Source organism: Kogia breviceps, chromosome 14 (assembly GCF_026419965.1).
Source record: "Kogia breviceps isolate mKogBre1 chromosome 14, mKogBre1 haplotype 1, whole genome shotgun sequence".
Lineage (NCBI taxonomy): Eukaryota > Metazoa > Chordata > Mammalia > Artiodactyla > Physeteridae > Kogia > Kogia breviceps.
Window position 1 is genome coordinate 68821483 of NC_081323.1, and position 16196 is coordinate 68837678.

The 16196-nt window shown below is 43.6% G+C and overlaps 1 protein-coding gene across 1 annotated transcript in view; it reads left to right on the forward strand.

Moving 5' to 3' along the window:
* Positions 1–495: 495 nt before the first annotated feature.
* The window catches only part of LOC131740776 (acyl-coenzyme A synthetase ACSM5, mitochondrial-like), a 131555-nt gene continuing 115854 nt past the window's right edge, over positions 496–16196 (forward strand). The window contains 5 exon segments of the mRNA XM_067013288.1: positions 496–697; positions 4331–4393; positions 4396–4542; positions 6399–6569; positions 6773–6941. Of these exon segments, the coding sequence (XP_066869389.1) occupies positions 496–697; positions 4331–4393; positions 4396–4542; positions 6399–6569; positions 6773–6941 (752 nt within the window).

The window sequence follows — 16196 nt, forward strand, 5'->3', positions numbered from 1 at the left end:
GTAGAATTTAGCTAGCTAAATAAAATGTATTATAGTGAATTTCACCTGTTCCTTTTTACTTTTTTGAATGAAACTACTAGAGAATTGTGTATTACACAAGTACGTGTGGTTCACATCACATTTCTATCCGAGAGTGCTGCCCCGGGGTTTTCTTTCGCATTGTCAAGCCAGTTCAGGATTTGCCAAAGGCTTTTTGAGGGATTCACTTGGAAGGACTGAGCCTTGGGAAGCAGGCTCTGAGTTCCTGCACTCAGATCCACAGAGATCCACGGACAGTGAGAGGTGGAAGGGCTAGACCTCATGTCCAGGGAGTAGAAATGATCAAAATCACACCATGGAACTCAGACTAAAGCCCAAGACTCTGCTCTACAAGCCAATATGTGCCGTGCTCACCCTAGGGCTGACCACAAACTTCTCTCCAACCTCAGAGTCTCCCTGAAGCCCAGAATTCATGACGATGCTCTCTCTCCTCTTTGGTGACAGGCAGGAGGCAACATGAGGCTATGGCTAAGAGGACTGGTCCTCCAGGCTCTGAGAAATGCCTGGGCTATCTGTGCGTCTCATGGGCAGCTGCCGCCTCTACCTGTCGCTCAGAAGATTGTGGTCACCTGGGAAGTCATCAGCCTGGGCAGGCAGCCAGTGTCTGAGTACTTCAACTTTGCCCATGACGTGCTGGACGTGTGGAGTCAGCTGGAAAGGGTGAAGCTCACTGCGTCCCAGGGTCCATCTTGAGCATTAGATTCCGTCTGCCCTTGGGCACCCCAGTGAGACTCAGGGCTACAAGACATGTGGACATTTTGACTTGGGAGTTTCTCAAGTCCTAAAATTTAAACTGTTAGCATTTAACCTTAGAAAAACAATTACAACCAAGTCTTTGAGCCTTAGACACCCTTGCCCAATCCCTAGTGTGTCTCACATTCCTGAGCCCAAATCACACAGGGAGAGAGTTACGCCCCTTTTGATTCCCTTCTGATCATTCTGAGCAAGTGAAGGAGAAAGTTTTGTATTACTCCTAGTCTGTTTTTAGTATCTTCCTCACGTCGGGCACAACCCTTTTACATAAGGAGAGAGCTTGGCTCAGGCTCAAAGCTTTTCACAGATCACAGCAGATACATAGAATTGAATTCAGATGATCTCTATTTCTTTGGGTGTCTCTGTGCATTTGCTTCCTTCTTCATTTTCCCTTCCTTATGTGTCTGTTGTGCCTCTCTCTGAATTCTATGTTAAAGGTACTTTTTATTTGTAGTAGGAGAATATAAACTTTATCTCAAAGAAATTTATTTACGTTAATTTTAAGAAGAGCTTGTTTAAAAAAAAAAGATGAGGCAAGTACTACTGTGAGTAGATGTAATAACAGTCCACTGTTAGTGGATATGGTAAAATTTATGGAGGTGACGTGAGAATGACTGAGATGTAAAAACAAGCTTTGCTGTCAAATAGATGTGGTTCATCTGCTTGAAGTGTGACCTTGAGCAAATCCCTAGGCGCCTTGGATCTCAGTTTTCTAACCTATAAAAAGGGACTCATGTGCCACTTGGAGGTGTGTGAATTAAATGAGAAATAAGAGATGGAGTCAGTCAGTCAGTCCTTTCCTGTCTACAGAGTAAGCAGAGTGAGCCTACACTAGGCTCATCCTTAGAAGACTTCTCCTAATGAAAAAAATCAAACAAATAGGGTTAAGTCAGAAAAAATAATGGAATAAGGACTTTCTAAAAATTTTTTCTCCATAATAGCAGCAACAAAAACCTTAGAAAAGTGGTCATAATCAACTTTTCAGAACGCTAGAAACTAGCCAAAGGCTAGAGTAATCCAGGAAATATTTATTAAAGAAAAACTTGTTACGATTTTGGTGTATCTCAGTGAGCCCACCCCTGAGATATTACCTCATTATGTAAAAATAACATACCCTTCATGACTATTCTGACAAAAGCTTAAAACACATCTGATGTTTAACTTTCAGGAACAAAGAACTGCCAGAAAATAATATCCTCTACATTGTGCATGCATTTAAAAGCTTACCTGAAGTCTGCCTTTTATAAAGGAATAGTATGAATAAGTTGAACTGCACTCTTAAAAACTTAATTGCCGGGCTTCCCTGGTGGCGCAGTGGTTGAGAGTCCGCCTGACGATGCGGGAGACACGGGTTCGTGCCCCGGTCCGGGAGGATCCCACGTGCCGCGGAGCGACTGGGCCCGTGGGCCATGGCCGCTGAGCCTGTGCGTCCGGAGCCTGTGCTCCGCAACGGGAGAGGCCACAGCAGTGAGAGGCCCGCATACCGCAAAAAAAAAAAAAAAAAAAACCTTAATTGCCATTAAGGCAGAAATTATAAAGTTGCAAAAAAATGACAATATATCCCAAAGTGATCTACATACTCAATGTAAGCTTTACAAAAATTCCAGTAGACTTCTTTGCAGAATAGACAGTCTTGTCCATAGAGTCATGTGGAAATGCAAGGGACCCATAATAACCGAAACAATCTTGAAAAAGGAACACAAAACTGGTGTATACACACTTCCTCATTTCAAAACCTACTACAAAGTTACAGTAATCAAGACTGTGTGGGAAAAAAAAAAAGGCAATGTTGTACTGGCATAAAGATTGGCATGGATGAATGGGATAGACTTAAGAATCCAGAAATATACCCATAAATCTATGATCAATCGGTTTTCAACAAAGGTGCCAAAAAAAATTCAATAGGGAAAGAATTGTCCTTCCAATTAATGGTGCTGGCACAACTGGATATTCACATGCAAAAAATAAATGTGGTCCCTATCTCACACCACATATAAGAATTAACTCAAAAATGGATCAATGACCTAAATGAAGGAGAAAAAATTATAAAATTCTTAGAAGAAAATATAAGTGCATATCCTGAATTAGGTAATGGTTTCTAAAGCATAATCAATGAAAGACAATAAATAAATCAAGTGAAAAGATAGCCCACAGAATGGGAGAAAATATTAGCAAATCACATATCTGATATACATATATAGATCATATATATGTACACACCTGCATATATGTTGCACATATCTGCAGTAATAAAGAATTCAAACTCAACAATAAAAGGATAAATAACCCAATTAAAATATTGGCTAAGGATTCAAATAGGCACTTCTCTAAAGAATATAAACAAATGGCCAATATACACATGGCAAAATGCTCGACATCTTTATTCATTAGGGGAATAAAATCCCAACCACAATGAGACACCACTTCACACAGAGTGACACAGTTAAAAACAAAAACAAAACAAAAACAAAAAAAGTGTTAAATAAAAGAAATAAACAAAATAAAACCAAAAAAAAACCCAAAAAGTGTTTGCTAAGAAAGGTTAGCAAAGATGTAGAGAAATTAGAACCCTCATACATTGCTGGTGGGAATGTAAAATGGTACAGATGCTGTGGAAAACAGTTTGGCAATTCCTCAAAAAGTTAAACATAGAGTTATCGTATGACCTAACGTTATGCTCCTAGGTGTATATCCAAGAGAATAGAAAACATATGTGCACACAAATACTTATACACAAATGTTTATAGCAACATTATGGAAGTGGAAGCAACCCTAATGTCCATCAGCTGATGAATGGACAAACAAAATGTGGTCTACCCATACAGTGGAATATTACTCAGCCATTAAAAAGAATGTAACACTGACACATGCTACAACATGGATAAACCTGAAAACATTATGCTAAGTGAAAGAAACCAGACACAAAAGGCCACATATTGTATAATTCCATTCATGTCAAATATCCAGAATAGGCAAATCCATACAGAAAGTAGATTGATTAGTGGTTGCTAGGGCCTTGGTAAGGAGAGAATAGGTGTGCCTACTAATCTGTAAGATATTTCTTTTTAGGATAAAGAAAATGTTCTGGAGTTAGATGGTAGTGAAGGTTACATAACTTTGTGAATATACCAGAAACCCTTGAACTATGTGCTTTAAAATGGTGAATTTTATGGTAGGAGAATTATATCTCAATTTTTAAAAGGGGAGAACAACAACAGCATGAATTTTAGTCTATCTTTTGCATTAAAAAGATGGTATGGGAAAAGAATATACTTAACATTTGCCTAAAGAAACCCTGGAAGGATTTGCAAGAAACTAATAATGTTGATTACTCATTGAGACAGGTGAAGTGGGGGGCAGGTGGATAGACACAACAGTGGAAGAAGACTTGTCAAAGCATATCTTTTCATATTTTGATTTTTGAACCCTGTGAATTGAATAACTATTGTAAAAATAAAATTAAATTTGAAAAACAGCAGCAAGCAAACAAAAATCCTTACCAATGGTTTCTACTTCTTTTTTGCCAATACTGCTGCCTACGCTGGTCACCGGCCCCCAACCCCTGCCTTCTGGTGGGTCCATGGCATGGGAGCAGAGGTCAGGGGAGCTTTGAGGAGTTGGGAGAGCAGTCCAGGAGGGCAGCTAACGTGCTGGGGGGCACGTGTGTCCTGCAGCCTGGAGACAGAATGATGCTGGTGCTCCCTCAGCTCCCGGAGAGGCGGCCGGTCAGTGTGGCTTGTATGCGGACAGGTCAGTGAGCAGGGCTGAGACTCCCAGTTGGGGCCGACACAACCTGCCCGAGCTTTGGCAGCATCCACAAGGTTTGGGAGATGGAGGAAATTGAACCCCATGTGGCATTTTGTTTACTTCCCCTTTGCCCAACAGTCACACACTTGATTGTGTACAGGGGCCAGATAGCACTGTAATTGATTGAAACAGGCCAGAGTGAGGCAGCAGGGAGTGCTGAGGACTGCGCCGAACTGGAGCTCACGTGCCTTGTCCAGCAGGGACCACCACTCTTCCAAACTCCAAACGCATGTTTCCATGTGTGAATGAGGGCCAGGGTTTCCAGAACTTCTGATTTTTGTAATTAAAAAAACTTGGATTTTTATGGAAGAAACCTTCCGGTCTTTTAATGTTGACAAATAAATAGATTTTTTAACGATTCCAAACGGATCAGACGAATCGTATTTTTTTTGCAGTTGTGGTTTGGGAGCTGCCAGTGTGTGGAGAATAATGTGGTTATAGATGAGAGACTTTCATAACCAATCTAAGTTAGTTTATCAGCCCTGAAAGGTTTGTGTTCCCGCTGTCATGAATGTTGGGGTAGGGAACCATCCATCTTGGGATGGTTCTTCCAGCAGAGGAGGAGAGGAGGCCAAAGGACACAGCCCGCGGAGCCCTGAGAGCCTCTGCTGGCCCTGTCTGGTACACTTGTTGAAAGGGCTGGAGTTTTTAGGTTGATTTTACAAAAACAAGACAACTACTTTCGGTGGAGTGCTGGTTTCCCCATCCCCTGGGAACTTTCCACCACTTAGAATGTTGTCCACTCCTTTCCAGTCGTGTCCGTAGACGAATCTACCTGAAATTTGTTTTCACAAATAATGTTTACAAAACAGAGGGGTACACACTCACATCAGAAAATTAACCTTTCTGTATGAACAAGCTTAATCCAACCATTTTGTTAAGAGAGTGTCTCTCCAAAAAGGAGGCAGAAACGTTCATTGATTTTTACATATTTTGCACAATACATAAAAGTGAGCACCCTTATAGTGTATCCAGCTCTGAGGAAAAGAAACAGACACACAGGGATTGGCTCTTTCCTCTGTCTTCTGTCCTAACTCAGTGGCTGGGCTGTGGCCAGATGACTGATTATTTTAGAATTTCTTTCTTCTCACCTGTGAAATGAGAATGTTGGACTCAGTGGAGTGTGGAATGTTTACAGCCTGCATTCTGAGATACTAAAGTGGTTTTTCAAGTGTTGTTAAAATTTGTCCCTGCTTTCTGCTTCCTTATCGCTTCCGCTTGGGAGCAGATGAATTCAGCTACCTCAGAGTGGCTTTGGTTGAAGTAATATGGGGTCCTGGAGCTCCACGCCCCTGCCCCAAGGGACCCACCCCCAACACTAAGATTCATTGTAGCCTTTTATTTGAAAGGCAAGGAAAACCATTCAACTAGGTAATCTCTAGGGCAATATAATACAATGTTCAAGATCATGGACTCTTAAGGTTACTCCTGCCTCAGTTCACAATTCCAGCTCTACAATGTATTAGCTGTGTGATCTTGGGCAAGTTATTAATTTATTTAAGGCATAAAGGTCTAGGTCTTAGTTTTTTTGAATCTGCAAAGTGGGATTAATAACATCTACTTTCAGGGATTGTAAGAATTAAATGAGATAATGCATGTAAAATTCTTAGCGCACGTAAATGCTCTGGAAATAGTTTCTGAATTTCAATATGTTGTCATTAATAACGCCTTTTCCAGTTCAAGCATTCCAACTCTCTCCAGCCCCTTCTTGCTCCTATCTGGGGATATCTGGTCTGGAGCTGTTCACAGGGGTCTTCCCTGTTGCCCAGTCAACATCCCCCCTCTCTGGGTGGTATCAGGGGCCGTCATGATTCCCGGCATCTCTCAGCTGACAGAGGAGGACCTCAAATTCTGGCTGCAGACATCCAGGGCCAAGTCCATTATCACCCGTGACTCCCTGGCTCCACGGGTGGACGCCATTAGCGCCAGCGGCCCCTCCCTCCAAACCAAGCTGCTTGTGTCGGACAGCAGTGAGTCATTTAACCATTTTGAGCCTCAATTTCCTTATCTGCAAAGGGTTATAATGATAATACCTACCCTGCGAGGTGATTGTAGAGATTAGAGCTAACTCAAGCTGGAGCTTCCAGCAGGTGCCTCACGCGTGATATTTATCAAATGTAGCCAGTATTGTTGTTATAGATATTACTGTGACTATGAGTGTTTTCACCATTAGCAGTACCCACTTTTGTATTTTACAGGGAGGCGTCAACAGAGAACAACTGTGAGAGGACCAGGAGTCAAGAGCCGCCGGCCATCTACTTCATAAGTGGCACGACTGGGGCCCCCAAGACGGTCAAGCACGGCCAGGCCAACTATGGACTGAGTTTTGTGGCTAGTGGAAGGTACCAGGGGACAGCGCGTCTAGTGGGTCCAAGGGACAGAAAGTAGGTAGGTGAGGTGGAGGAGTGTGGGTAAGGGTGAAAGTGGCAGGATTTGAAGTTAAGAGCTAACAAGGGGGTAAATCAGGTAAGGATCTGAAGGCTTTGGGCTTTACTCTAAGTGAGGTGAGAAGCCATTGGAGGTTTTGGGGGGGTTTTTTGTTGTGGTTGTTTTAAGGGTGGTAAACTATAATACCATTAAATTTACCATTTTAAAGTGTATAGTTCAGGGTCATTAGGTACATTTCCATTGTTGTGCAGGTGTCCCCACCATCCATCTGCAGAACTTTTTCATCTTGCAAATCTGAAATTCTGTACCCATTATACAAAAACTCCCTATTGCTTCCTACCCACAGCCCTGACAACAGCCATTCTAGTTTCTGTCTTGATGAATTTGACTACTCTGGGAACCTCATAAAAGTAGAATTGAGGGCTTCCCTGGTGGCGCAGTGGTTGAGAATCCGCCTGCCGATGCAGGGGACGCGGGTTCGTGCCCCGGTCCGGGAAGATCCCACATGCCGCGGAGCGGCTGGGCCCGTGAGCCATGGCCGCTGAGCCTGCGCGTCCGGAGCCTGTGCTCCGCAACGGGAGAGGCCACAACAGTGAGAGGCCCACGTACCACACACACACACACACACACAAAAAGGCAGATCCTATGCTTCCAAGGAGTTCACAGTCTATTGGGAGTGATATATAAAGGAACACGTAAAAAAAACACGTAAAAACACCACCAGGGAAGCCCCGTAGTTACCTTATGAAAGTTAGTGCAAGATCAAGCTGCATTTTCAGAAGCCTCAGGGCAAAGGAGTGATTTGCAAAGTCTGGGCCCTGGACTGCTCACAGCTGAGTCTTCTGGGATTTTTGTTTAAAATATAGATTTCTAGGGCTTCCCTGGTTGCGCAGTAGTTGAGAATCTGCCTGCCGATGCAGGGGACACAGGTTCGAGCCCTGGTCTGGGAAGATCCCACATGCCGCAGAGCAACTAAGCCCGTGAGCCACAAGTACTGAGCCTACGTGTCTGGAGCCTGTGCTCCGCAACAAGAGAGGCCACGATAGTGAGAGGCCTACGCACTGCGAGGAAGAGTGGCCCCCGCTTGCCACAACTAGAGAAAGCCCACGCACAGAAACGAAGACCCAACACAGCAAAAATAAATTAATTAATTAATAAAACAAAGGACTAGTCTTTAAAAAATAAATAAATAAAATAAAATAAAATATAGATTTCTAGACCTAAAGTCAGACTTGCTGAATCAAAGTGACTGGGAAGGCAGCCTTAAGGAATCTTCATTTTGACCAGAAGCCCCTAGCCAAGTGATTCCGACACCCACTAAATTTGAGGCCACTAATACAGAGTGAACGAGGTGAGAATCCCATCTATGGGGTAGAGAAATTGTGCCTGGAAAAGTACGCCTAGTCCTGCATGCCTCACATTAACTGGGGCTATGACAAATGGCTGTGTGCTGAAAGTTAAGCCAAGTATAATGCTCAGAACAGAGCCTGGCACATAGAAAGTGTTCGATAAATGCTTGGTAGTTTTAGCAGTAAGAGAAAGTCCTTCCTAAAAACCAGATCTATCTGAACATGAAATGGTAGTGAGACGCCCACCACTGGGAAGTATGCAAAGACAATGCACCACCACTTAGGGTGTTGTTGACAGAGTTGTGTGCTGGCCTTTGAACTCTTCCATTCCTGTCAGAAACCATGTTCTGTTGTACCTGAGGTTGGGACTATTTCTCTTCCTTGGCAGGAGGCAACCTGCAAGAAAGATGTGGGCAGAGAGAGCCAAGGTGCAGAACGTCCCTCAGGATGCCTGAAACAGCTATGCAGCAAAATGCTTGCTGATTGCAAACGCTCATACATGCAGCCTCCGAAAGACCCACCTCCCCTTGCAAGTGGTACACATTTTCCCCCAATCCTGCCTGTCCAAACCTGTATCTAGCTGCCTTCCTAGTCAGGAAAACCTATAAGTAATGAACCCTAAGGAGTTTGTGAATCTCCTCTCTCCAAAGTATTGGCATCTTAAGGGAAGCCTGTTGGCTTCTAACAGTGTCATTTCAGGTATGGGGAATAGTTTTGAAAAATAGGATTCTAAAATCACACCATAAAAGCCATAACCCCCAATAGTTGATCCTGGAAAGGCAGGCAACAGAAAAAAATTGGTATCCAATTTGCTGGCTGAGTCCAAGTCACTGGTAGAACCTTCATGTTGGGCTGGTAGCTGTGAGCACTTATTCACAAGGCTAGGTTAAAGAGAAAAGAGTTGTTACATGAGGCCTGATTCTTTGCTTTTTGTTTGTTTGTTTATTTTTGTTTTTTCCAACAGGTGATAAAGGCATTTATAGTCCTTTCTCCAGCCTGTTCCTCGCATGATCCAGAGAAACTAACCCAGGAACTCCAGGAGCACGTGAAAAGGGTGACTGCTAAGTACAAGTACCCCAGGAAAGGTAAACATCTCCGGGTTCTAGGACTTAATAAGCTGGGAAATCAAATGGGCACATGCTCCCTGGCCTCCCACTCAGCATCAGGCACTGGGAGGATGAAGATATGAATAACCCTGGCTGCTGCTTCAGCCCTGTCTCCCTGTTTCTGCACTGGGCCTTCCCCATAGCACATTGTGTTCCCACTCTAAGAACTGACACAAAGGAGATTCAGTTGGTGGTACTGAAACACTGTTGGAAAGAACATGTGCTCCAGGCTAGCTGTTTTCATTGTTGCCGTTTGGGGAAACTACGCATCATGGAGGCTTTCCAGTAACACCGAAAGGCTTTCTGTAAAATGATAATTTCCAAGTGTTTTTGTTTTATGGTCACTAGATGGCCTTTGTCTCAGAGCTGCCAAAGACGGTTTCTGGCAAGGTCCAAAGGAGTAAATTGAGAAGACCAGAGTGGGGAGATAAGAGGCAGCCCCCAACAGGCCCCATAGACCTCGGAAGCTCCTAAAAGGAACTGGTGGGATCACTGGTTAGTCCCCACTTGGAGCAACGTCCCTTCAACCCTGTAGACAGCAAAGGCTTTCAGTTTCCAAATGAGCATCTCCAGAATCATTGGATGACCCCGGAAGAGAGCAGAGAACATCTGCTCTCTTCTGAACCCAGAGTTCAGAGCCACTGCCTGGTCTAGCAAATGTTTGGTGGCTTGACTTCCCTGGATATTTGGAGACATCCTCAGCAGCTGCCCACTGGTCTTACTTCCTAAGAGCTTTCAGCTGGCCCTCCAAAGGACAGGTCACCAGAGCATCGGGGCACTTGTGATCTCACTCACTGCCAGTGGGAGTGTAACCACTTGACCCTTTTGATAAAGCTATTTGGTAATCATATCCGGTGCCATATAAACTGGTCATACCTTTTAATTCAGAAATTAATTCAGAAGGGGCCATGGGAAGACCCAGGAGAAGATAGCCATCTACAAACCAAAGAGAGAGGCCTCAGAATGAAACCAACACCGCTAATGCATCTTTGGGAATCACTACAAAAGAAAGTATTCAAAAGGTGTTTCCTGTAGCATTGTTTAAAACAGTGGAAAAAAATGGAAAAAAAATGAATGCCTAACTAATAGGGCAATGATTACCTAAATTGCGGTAGGTTAACTCAATAACATATTATGTGGTCATGAAAAATATGTACTGGGGAAAATTTGAGCTAAATTAATTTTAAATCAGAATAAAAATAATATATGTAGAGTGGAGAACCACAACTTGGAAATGTAAAGGAAAATCTACAGATGGAAAAAAGACTGGAAGGAGATACACTAAAATGTTAATAGTAATTTTCCTGAGTATTGAAAATAATGGATGATAGATTTTTCCTTTCCTCTACAATTCTGTTTTCCAAATTTTCTCAGTAAGTATATTTAACTCTTTTAATGAAAAAATTATTTTAAAGACATAATCACCCAATACCGTACTCTGACTCATGTCTTGTCCTTCCTCCACATACCAACACATCAACTTCAAATGCTAGTGTGTTATGTCTCACCCAGGAAAGATACAGGGACCGGAAGCCATGTCTCAGAAGCCCAGAAACAGACAGGGGTGACTCTGGGCCGCTGAGACCAGCCATGCAGAAAAGAAGCAGATGGAAACTGACCCTATTGCTGTGTATCCAACTCTTAGCACTTCCATTCACTCACTGACTAATGTTTATTGAGTGCCTACTCCGTCCCGCAGCCATGCAGAAAAGAAGCAGATGGAAACTGACCCTATTGCTGTGTATCCAACTCTTAGCACTTCCATTCACTCACTGACTAATGTTTATTGAGTGCCCACTCCGTCCCGGGCTCGGGGAACACAGTGATAAGCAAAGCCAACCAGTCCTTTCATGTATTAGTCTGCTCAGGCTGCCATAACAAAGGACCACAGGCTGGGCAGCTTTAATAAAAGAGACTTGTTCCCTCAGTTCTTGAGACTGTAAATCCCAGGTCAAGCGCGTTGGAGGTGTTGGTTTCATTCTGAGGCCTCTCTCTTTGGTTTGTAGATGGCTGTCTTCTCCTGGGTCTTCACATAGCCCCTTCTCTGTGCATGTCTGTGTCCTAATCTCCTCTTCTTATAAGAACACCAGTCGTGTTAGATTAGGGCCCACCCTTATGACCTCATTTTTACTTAATCATCTCTCTAGGCCCTGTCTGTGAGTGTAGCTACATTCAGAGGTACTGGGGGTTAGGACTTCAACATATAAATTTTGACGGGACATAATTTGGCCCATGACACTACCCTTGTGGAGTTTACAGTCTAATAGGGAGGTTGGTATTATTCATCAAAGAATAAGGCAAGTAAGGCACAAATGTGCTAAAGGCCATGAAGCAAAGAGGACAGTTAAAACACAGATGAGGGGACTGATGGAGACTGAGGGGGCCTCAGGGTATCAGAGGAGACTTCCATAAGGAAGTCACCAGTAAGCTGGTATCAAAGGAAAAGTGGAAGTAAACTAAACAAGGAAATTGGGAATGAGCTTTCTGAACAAAGGATACAGCATGTGCAAAGGCCTTGGGGTGGGAAAGAAAGGTTTTGTGTTTCTAAAAACAGCTCACAGTCAGCACAATTCTAAATTTTTTAACTCTCAACCATCCTGTTGGACAGGTACCAATAACACCCTCGTTTTATAGATATGTTGAGTGAAATGAAAATGCACATGAAAGCTGTGAGTTCCGGTTTTTTTCTTTTTGTCTGTTTTTTTCTTTTTTGTTATTTTATTTATTTATTTTTGGCTGCATTGGGTCTTCGTTGCTGCGTGCAGGCTTTCTCTAGTTGCAGCGAGCAGGGGCTACTCTTCGTTGCGGTGCATGGGCTTCTCACTGTGGTGGCTTCTCTTGTTGTGGAGTAACGGCTCTAAGCGCATGGGCTTCAGTAGTTGTGGTGCATGGGCTCAGTAGTCGTGGCTTGTGGGCTTAGTTGCTCCGCGGCGTATGGGATCTTCCTGGACCAGGGCTCGAACCCGTGTCCCCTGCATTGGCAGGCGGATTCTTAACCAGTGTGCCACCAGGGAAGCCCCTGAGTTCCAGTTTTATTTGGGAACTTACTGAGGCTATAGCCGAGGGGACAGTCCCTCAGGTTGCTCAGAGGAAATGCTCAGAAGAGGTGGGGGAGGCCAGTATGTGTGTGATTTTGGCGAGGGGGTGTGTGCACGCAAGCACATATCTCAGCAGAAGATTGCTGCTAGTCACGAGGAACAGATATCCCAGTTAATGATTTTAGTGCTTTTCTAAGTGTGGGAAGATGCAAGGATCTGGGTTCATAAGAATTTCTCCCGAAATATATCTAACTATCTAAGGGCCTGTTGGCTGTTAATGCTTCATCCTGATCTTCGCTCTGAATTCCTTTCAGTGTGTACTATAGGTCAGCAACTGCAGTGGCTAATGACTTGATTCTTGTAGAACTGGATGGTGGGCAACATGCTTTATTTTACAGATAGAACAGAGAGGTTAAGCAGTTCGCTGAAGTTCACACAGCGCCGTTTAGGAATTTTGATTTTCTCCTGTGAGTGCAAGGGAGCCACTGAAGGTTTATGGCAGAGAAATGTACCTCCTAAAATTTCACTAGTCCTTAATAAGAAAAAAAAATCTTGTCAAAGTGATTTACTTGTTCTTTATGTCTTTTGTCTTTATGGCATTCCTAGACTGGGCAAATTCGCTTTATCACAAAGGTGGAAATTCAGAGGACTTTGGTGATTTGCCCAACACCTACCAGGAGGGGGCACCAGAGGCAAGGAAAACATGCAGGTCCAGCTCAACATCACCAGTGCTCTTGAGCTGAGGCTGTCTTGTGTTGGGCGCCGCTGGAATTCCTAATGAGCCTCCAAAATGTCAGTTCCCTGAAACCCAGGGGCTTGGATGGAAATGACACCTGGGGAAGTGGCACCTACCATCTCTGTCATTGTGGTTACACTGCTTTCTTCTCTAAGCCTCAGCGTCCTTGCCTGCAGGGCTGATGTTCTCTGGACTCCCTCCCTGCCCTGGGCTGAACCAGCCTGTTTTCCAGCTATAATCAGAGCTCTCCACCTAGGGGCCTTTTTTCAGACTTCAGTCAGAACGAGGCAAAGATAACAAGGGGTGGGGGGGAGGCCCAGTTTCCCTCCCCTTCCGACTGCCCTCCACACCCCGCAACACACCAGACTCCCCAGCCAACTGCACCACAGTCACCTCAGCCCAGTTCTGCTCCAAAAAGTCAAAAGCAAAGCTCTCAGCTGCGTTACCATCGGAGCCCCCAGCACACCCAGACCTGGAAGTCACTGGTAGTGAAAGCAATGACAAGTGCTGTCACTTTATTGGCAATTTATTCCACACTATGCTTTGTGCTAGAAGCTCTGCTGAAATACTCACCTTAACCTTTACTCATTCCCATTCTACCATCAGGACTGTAGCTGTAGCCACACACCACCTGTGCTGGAAATCAGCTCACCTTTCAAAGAAAATATCTAAACCCTAAGCAATATAATATGCACTGAAAGAAGAGTCTGTAGTTCAGTTAACTTGTTTCTAATGCACATCAAAGTAATCATGAACATGAAAACTGCTCATCTAAAATCACCTTGCAAAACCCACTTTAGGGAACACTGATCCGATCTAATTCTAATCATTATAAGAAGAAAGTATTATAAGAAGTAAGAAAGAAGAAAAGTATTATAATCTCCTAAGAAGAAAGTATTATAATCTCCGTTTAACAGATAAAGAGACTGAAGGCCAGTAGGGACTTGCATAGCAGCTCCTTCCTGGGTCTCCACCCCTTTTTCTGTCAGGAGTTGGAGACCCTACTAAGACACCTTCCAACCTTTCCAGTGGGAAAACAAAATTTCTAAATTCTTGTTAAAAAACAAAATTCAACCAGGTACATTTGAAGATCTAATTGGCTTTATTCAATGATTTATGAACAGGGCAGCATCTCGTCTAGCAACCTGGAGGGTGCTCCCTGGGTTGCACAAAATAGAAGGCTTTTAAGGAAGAATGGAAGGGCAAGGGAGCTATTAGTAAAAGAAAAGAAAGGATTATTTTTAGGCCAGGGCATCTTCTTTTGGTGGAGAAGGAAAGGCAAGGGCAAGGGTTTTATCATGCAGATGTTTCTTCTTCCTGTGGAGGGTAAAGAGGGCCCAGGGGATTACCTCATTGGTGCTAATAAGAAAATTCCAAACTGGTTGGTTAAGATTACATTTCTGGTGAAGGCTGAAACTGCAGTTTGGTCAGGTATTAAATCTAAGTTTGGTATTACGGCTTTAACACAAGTGATACCATTTGGGGCCTGTGGTTTTTCTCTTTAACAGTTTGCCCTCTTGGACTCTGCCCCTGTCCTTTTCCTACTGAACTTGTTCTTCACCTTTGCCTCTTCCTGGCCTGAGGGCTCAACTTAGCCGCTCATGTGGCTCAGCTTTTAAAGTCATTACTTTTGCAAAGCTCCCCTGGATCCCCATGTTAGGAACTTTTGGGGGATCCCAGGATACCCTACCTAACCCGATGGTGGCAGAAATGATGGAGACATTGAGTGGGCTGGGCTTGTTGGGCTACTGTTCAGAAAATAGCTCTATTTTTTACTCCTGTCACTAATATTCAGTGCCACTATGTCTTCTCTCTCCCTCACCCAAAGGACTGTATATCCTCAGGCAGATCCCTTATCTTTTTATTCCTTCTCAAGCCTCATTTTCAGGTATTAAAATGTTTAGTCCAAACTAAATCAAAACTTAAATCCAGCTTAGAGCTGCTCCCCTTCCCCAGCCCTGGCTTACCCAAGGCATGTGTTGTCTTTTTTCTACACATCAGTCTGTGTTTTCCTTCATAGCCCTTATTTACTAATCCAGATATTTACTGAGCACCTACTCGGTGCTAGATACTTTACAGAGTTCTTGAACTAAATCAATGAACAAAACACGGCAAAGAGCTCTGTCTTCATGTAGCTTAGATTCTAAAGGCAAGAGACAGATAAAAAATAATGTGTAAGTAAATTCTATAATATGATAGAAAGCAATGAGTATTAAGGAAAAAATAGTACTGCGTAAATGTGGGAAGGGAGAACCAGTGGATGGAAATTTGAAGTAGGTGGTCAAGGTAACAAAGAAGGTGACAAAAATCTTTGGCAAAGATTTGAAGGAGGAAGGGGGTTATCCTCAGATACCAGAGAAAAGTAGTCTGAGAAGAAACAGCAAATGCAAAGGTCCTGAGGCAGAACATGCCTTCAAGGAACAGGAGGCCAGTGGGGCTCTTTCGCGGTGTGTGGTAAATGGACAGAACATAAAGCCAGAGGATGGGAGTGTATATGAAGACTATGTGGGGCCTTGGATGGTGTGGTAAACACTTTGACCTTTCTTTTGCATGAAATTGGGATCCACTGGTAGGTGATGAGTAGAGGTGTGACCTATCTGACCTCTGACCTACCCTTAACAGTATCTAAAATGAACTTAATCACTTTACATGTTATTAGCTGTCTCACCTCCGCACTGGGAGGGAGCTGTCTTGGTTACCTCTGTGTCCATCTGAGAGCAGCAGTCAATAAATATTTGTTGACTCATTGACAGGGACAGATATTTCCAAGGAAGACAGTGTTCCGTGGCTTATCATGGGGAACTTGGCTCCAGAACGTCTAAACCAAATTACTGGGTGGGTCCTTTTGCCTCCATTTCTGGGAGGACAAATGACTTTTTCTTAGGTTCCCTTCCATTTGTGGGACCCTAACTACTGTTCCAAGGATCAGGACCCTCATTCTTCAAATCTGCTGCATCCACGTGATCTGCAGGCAGGTTAA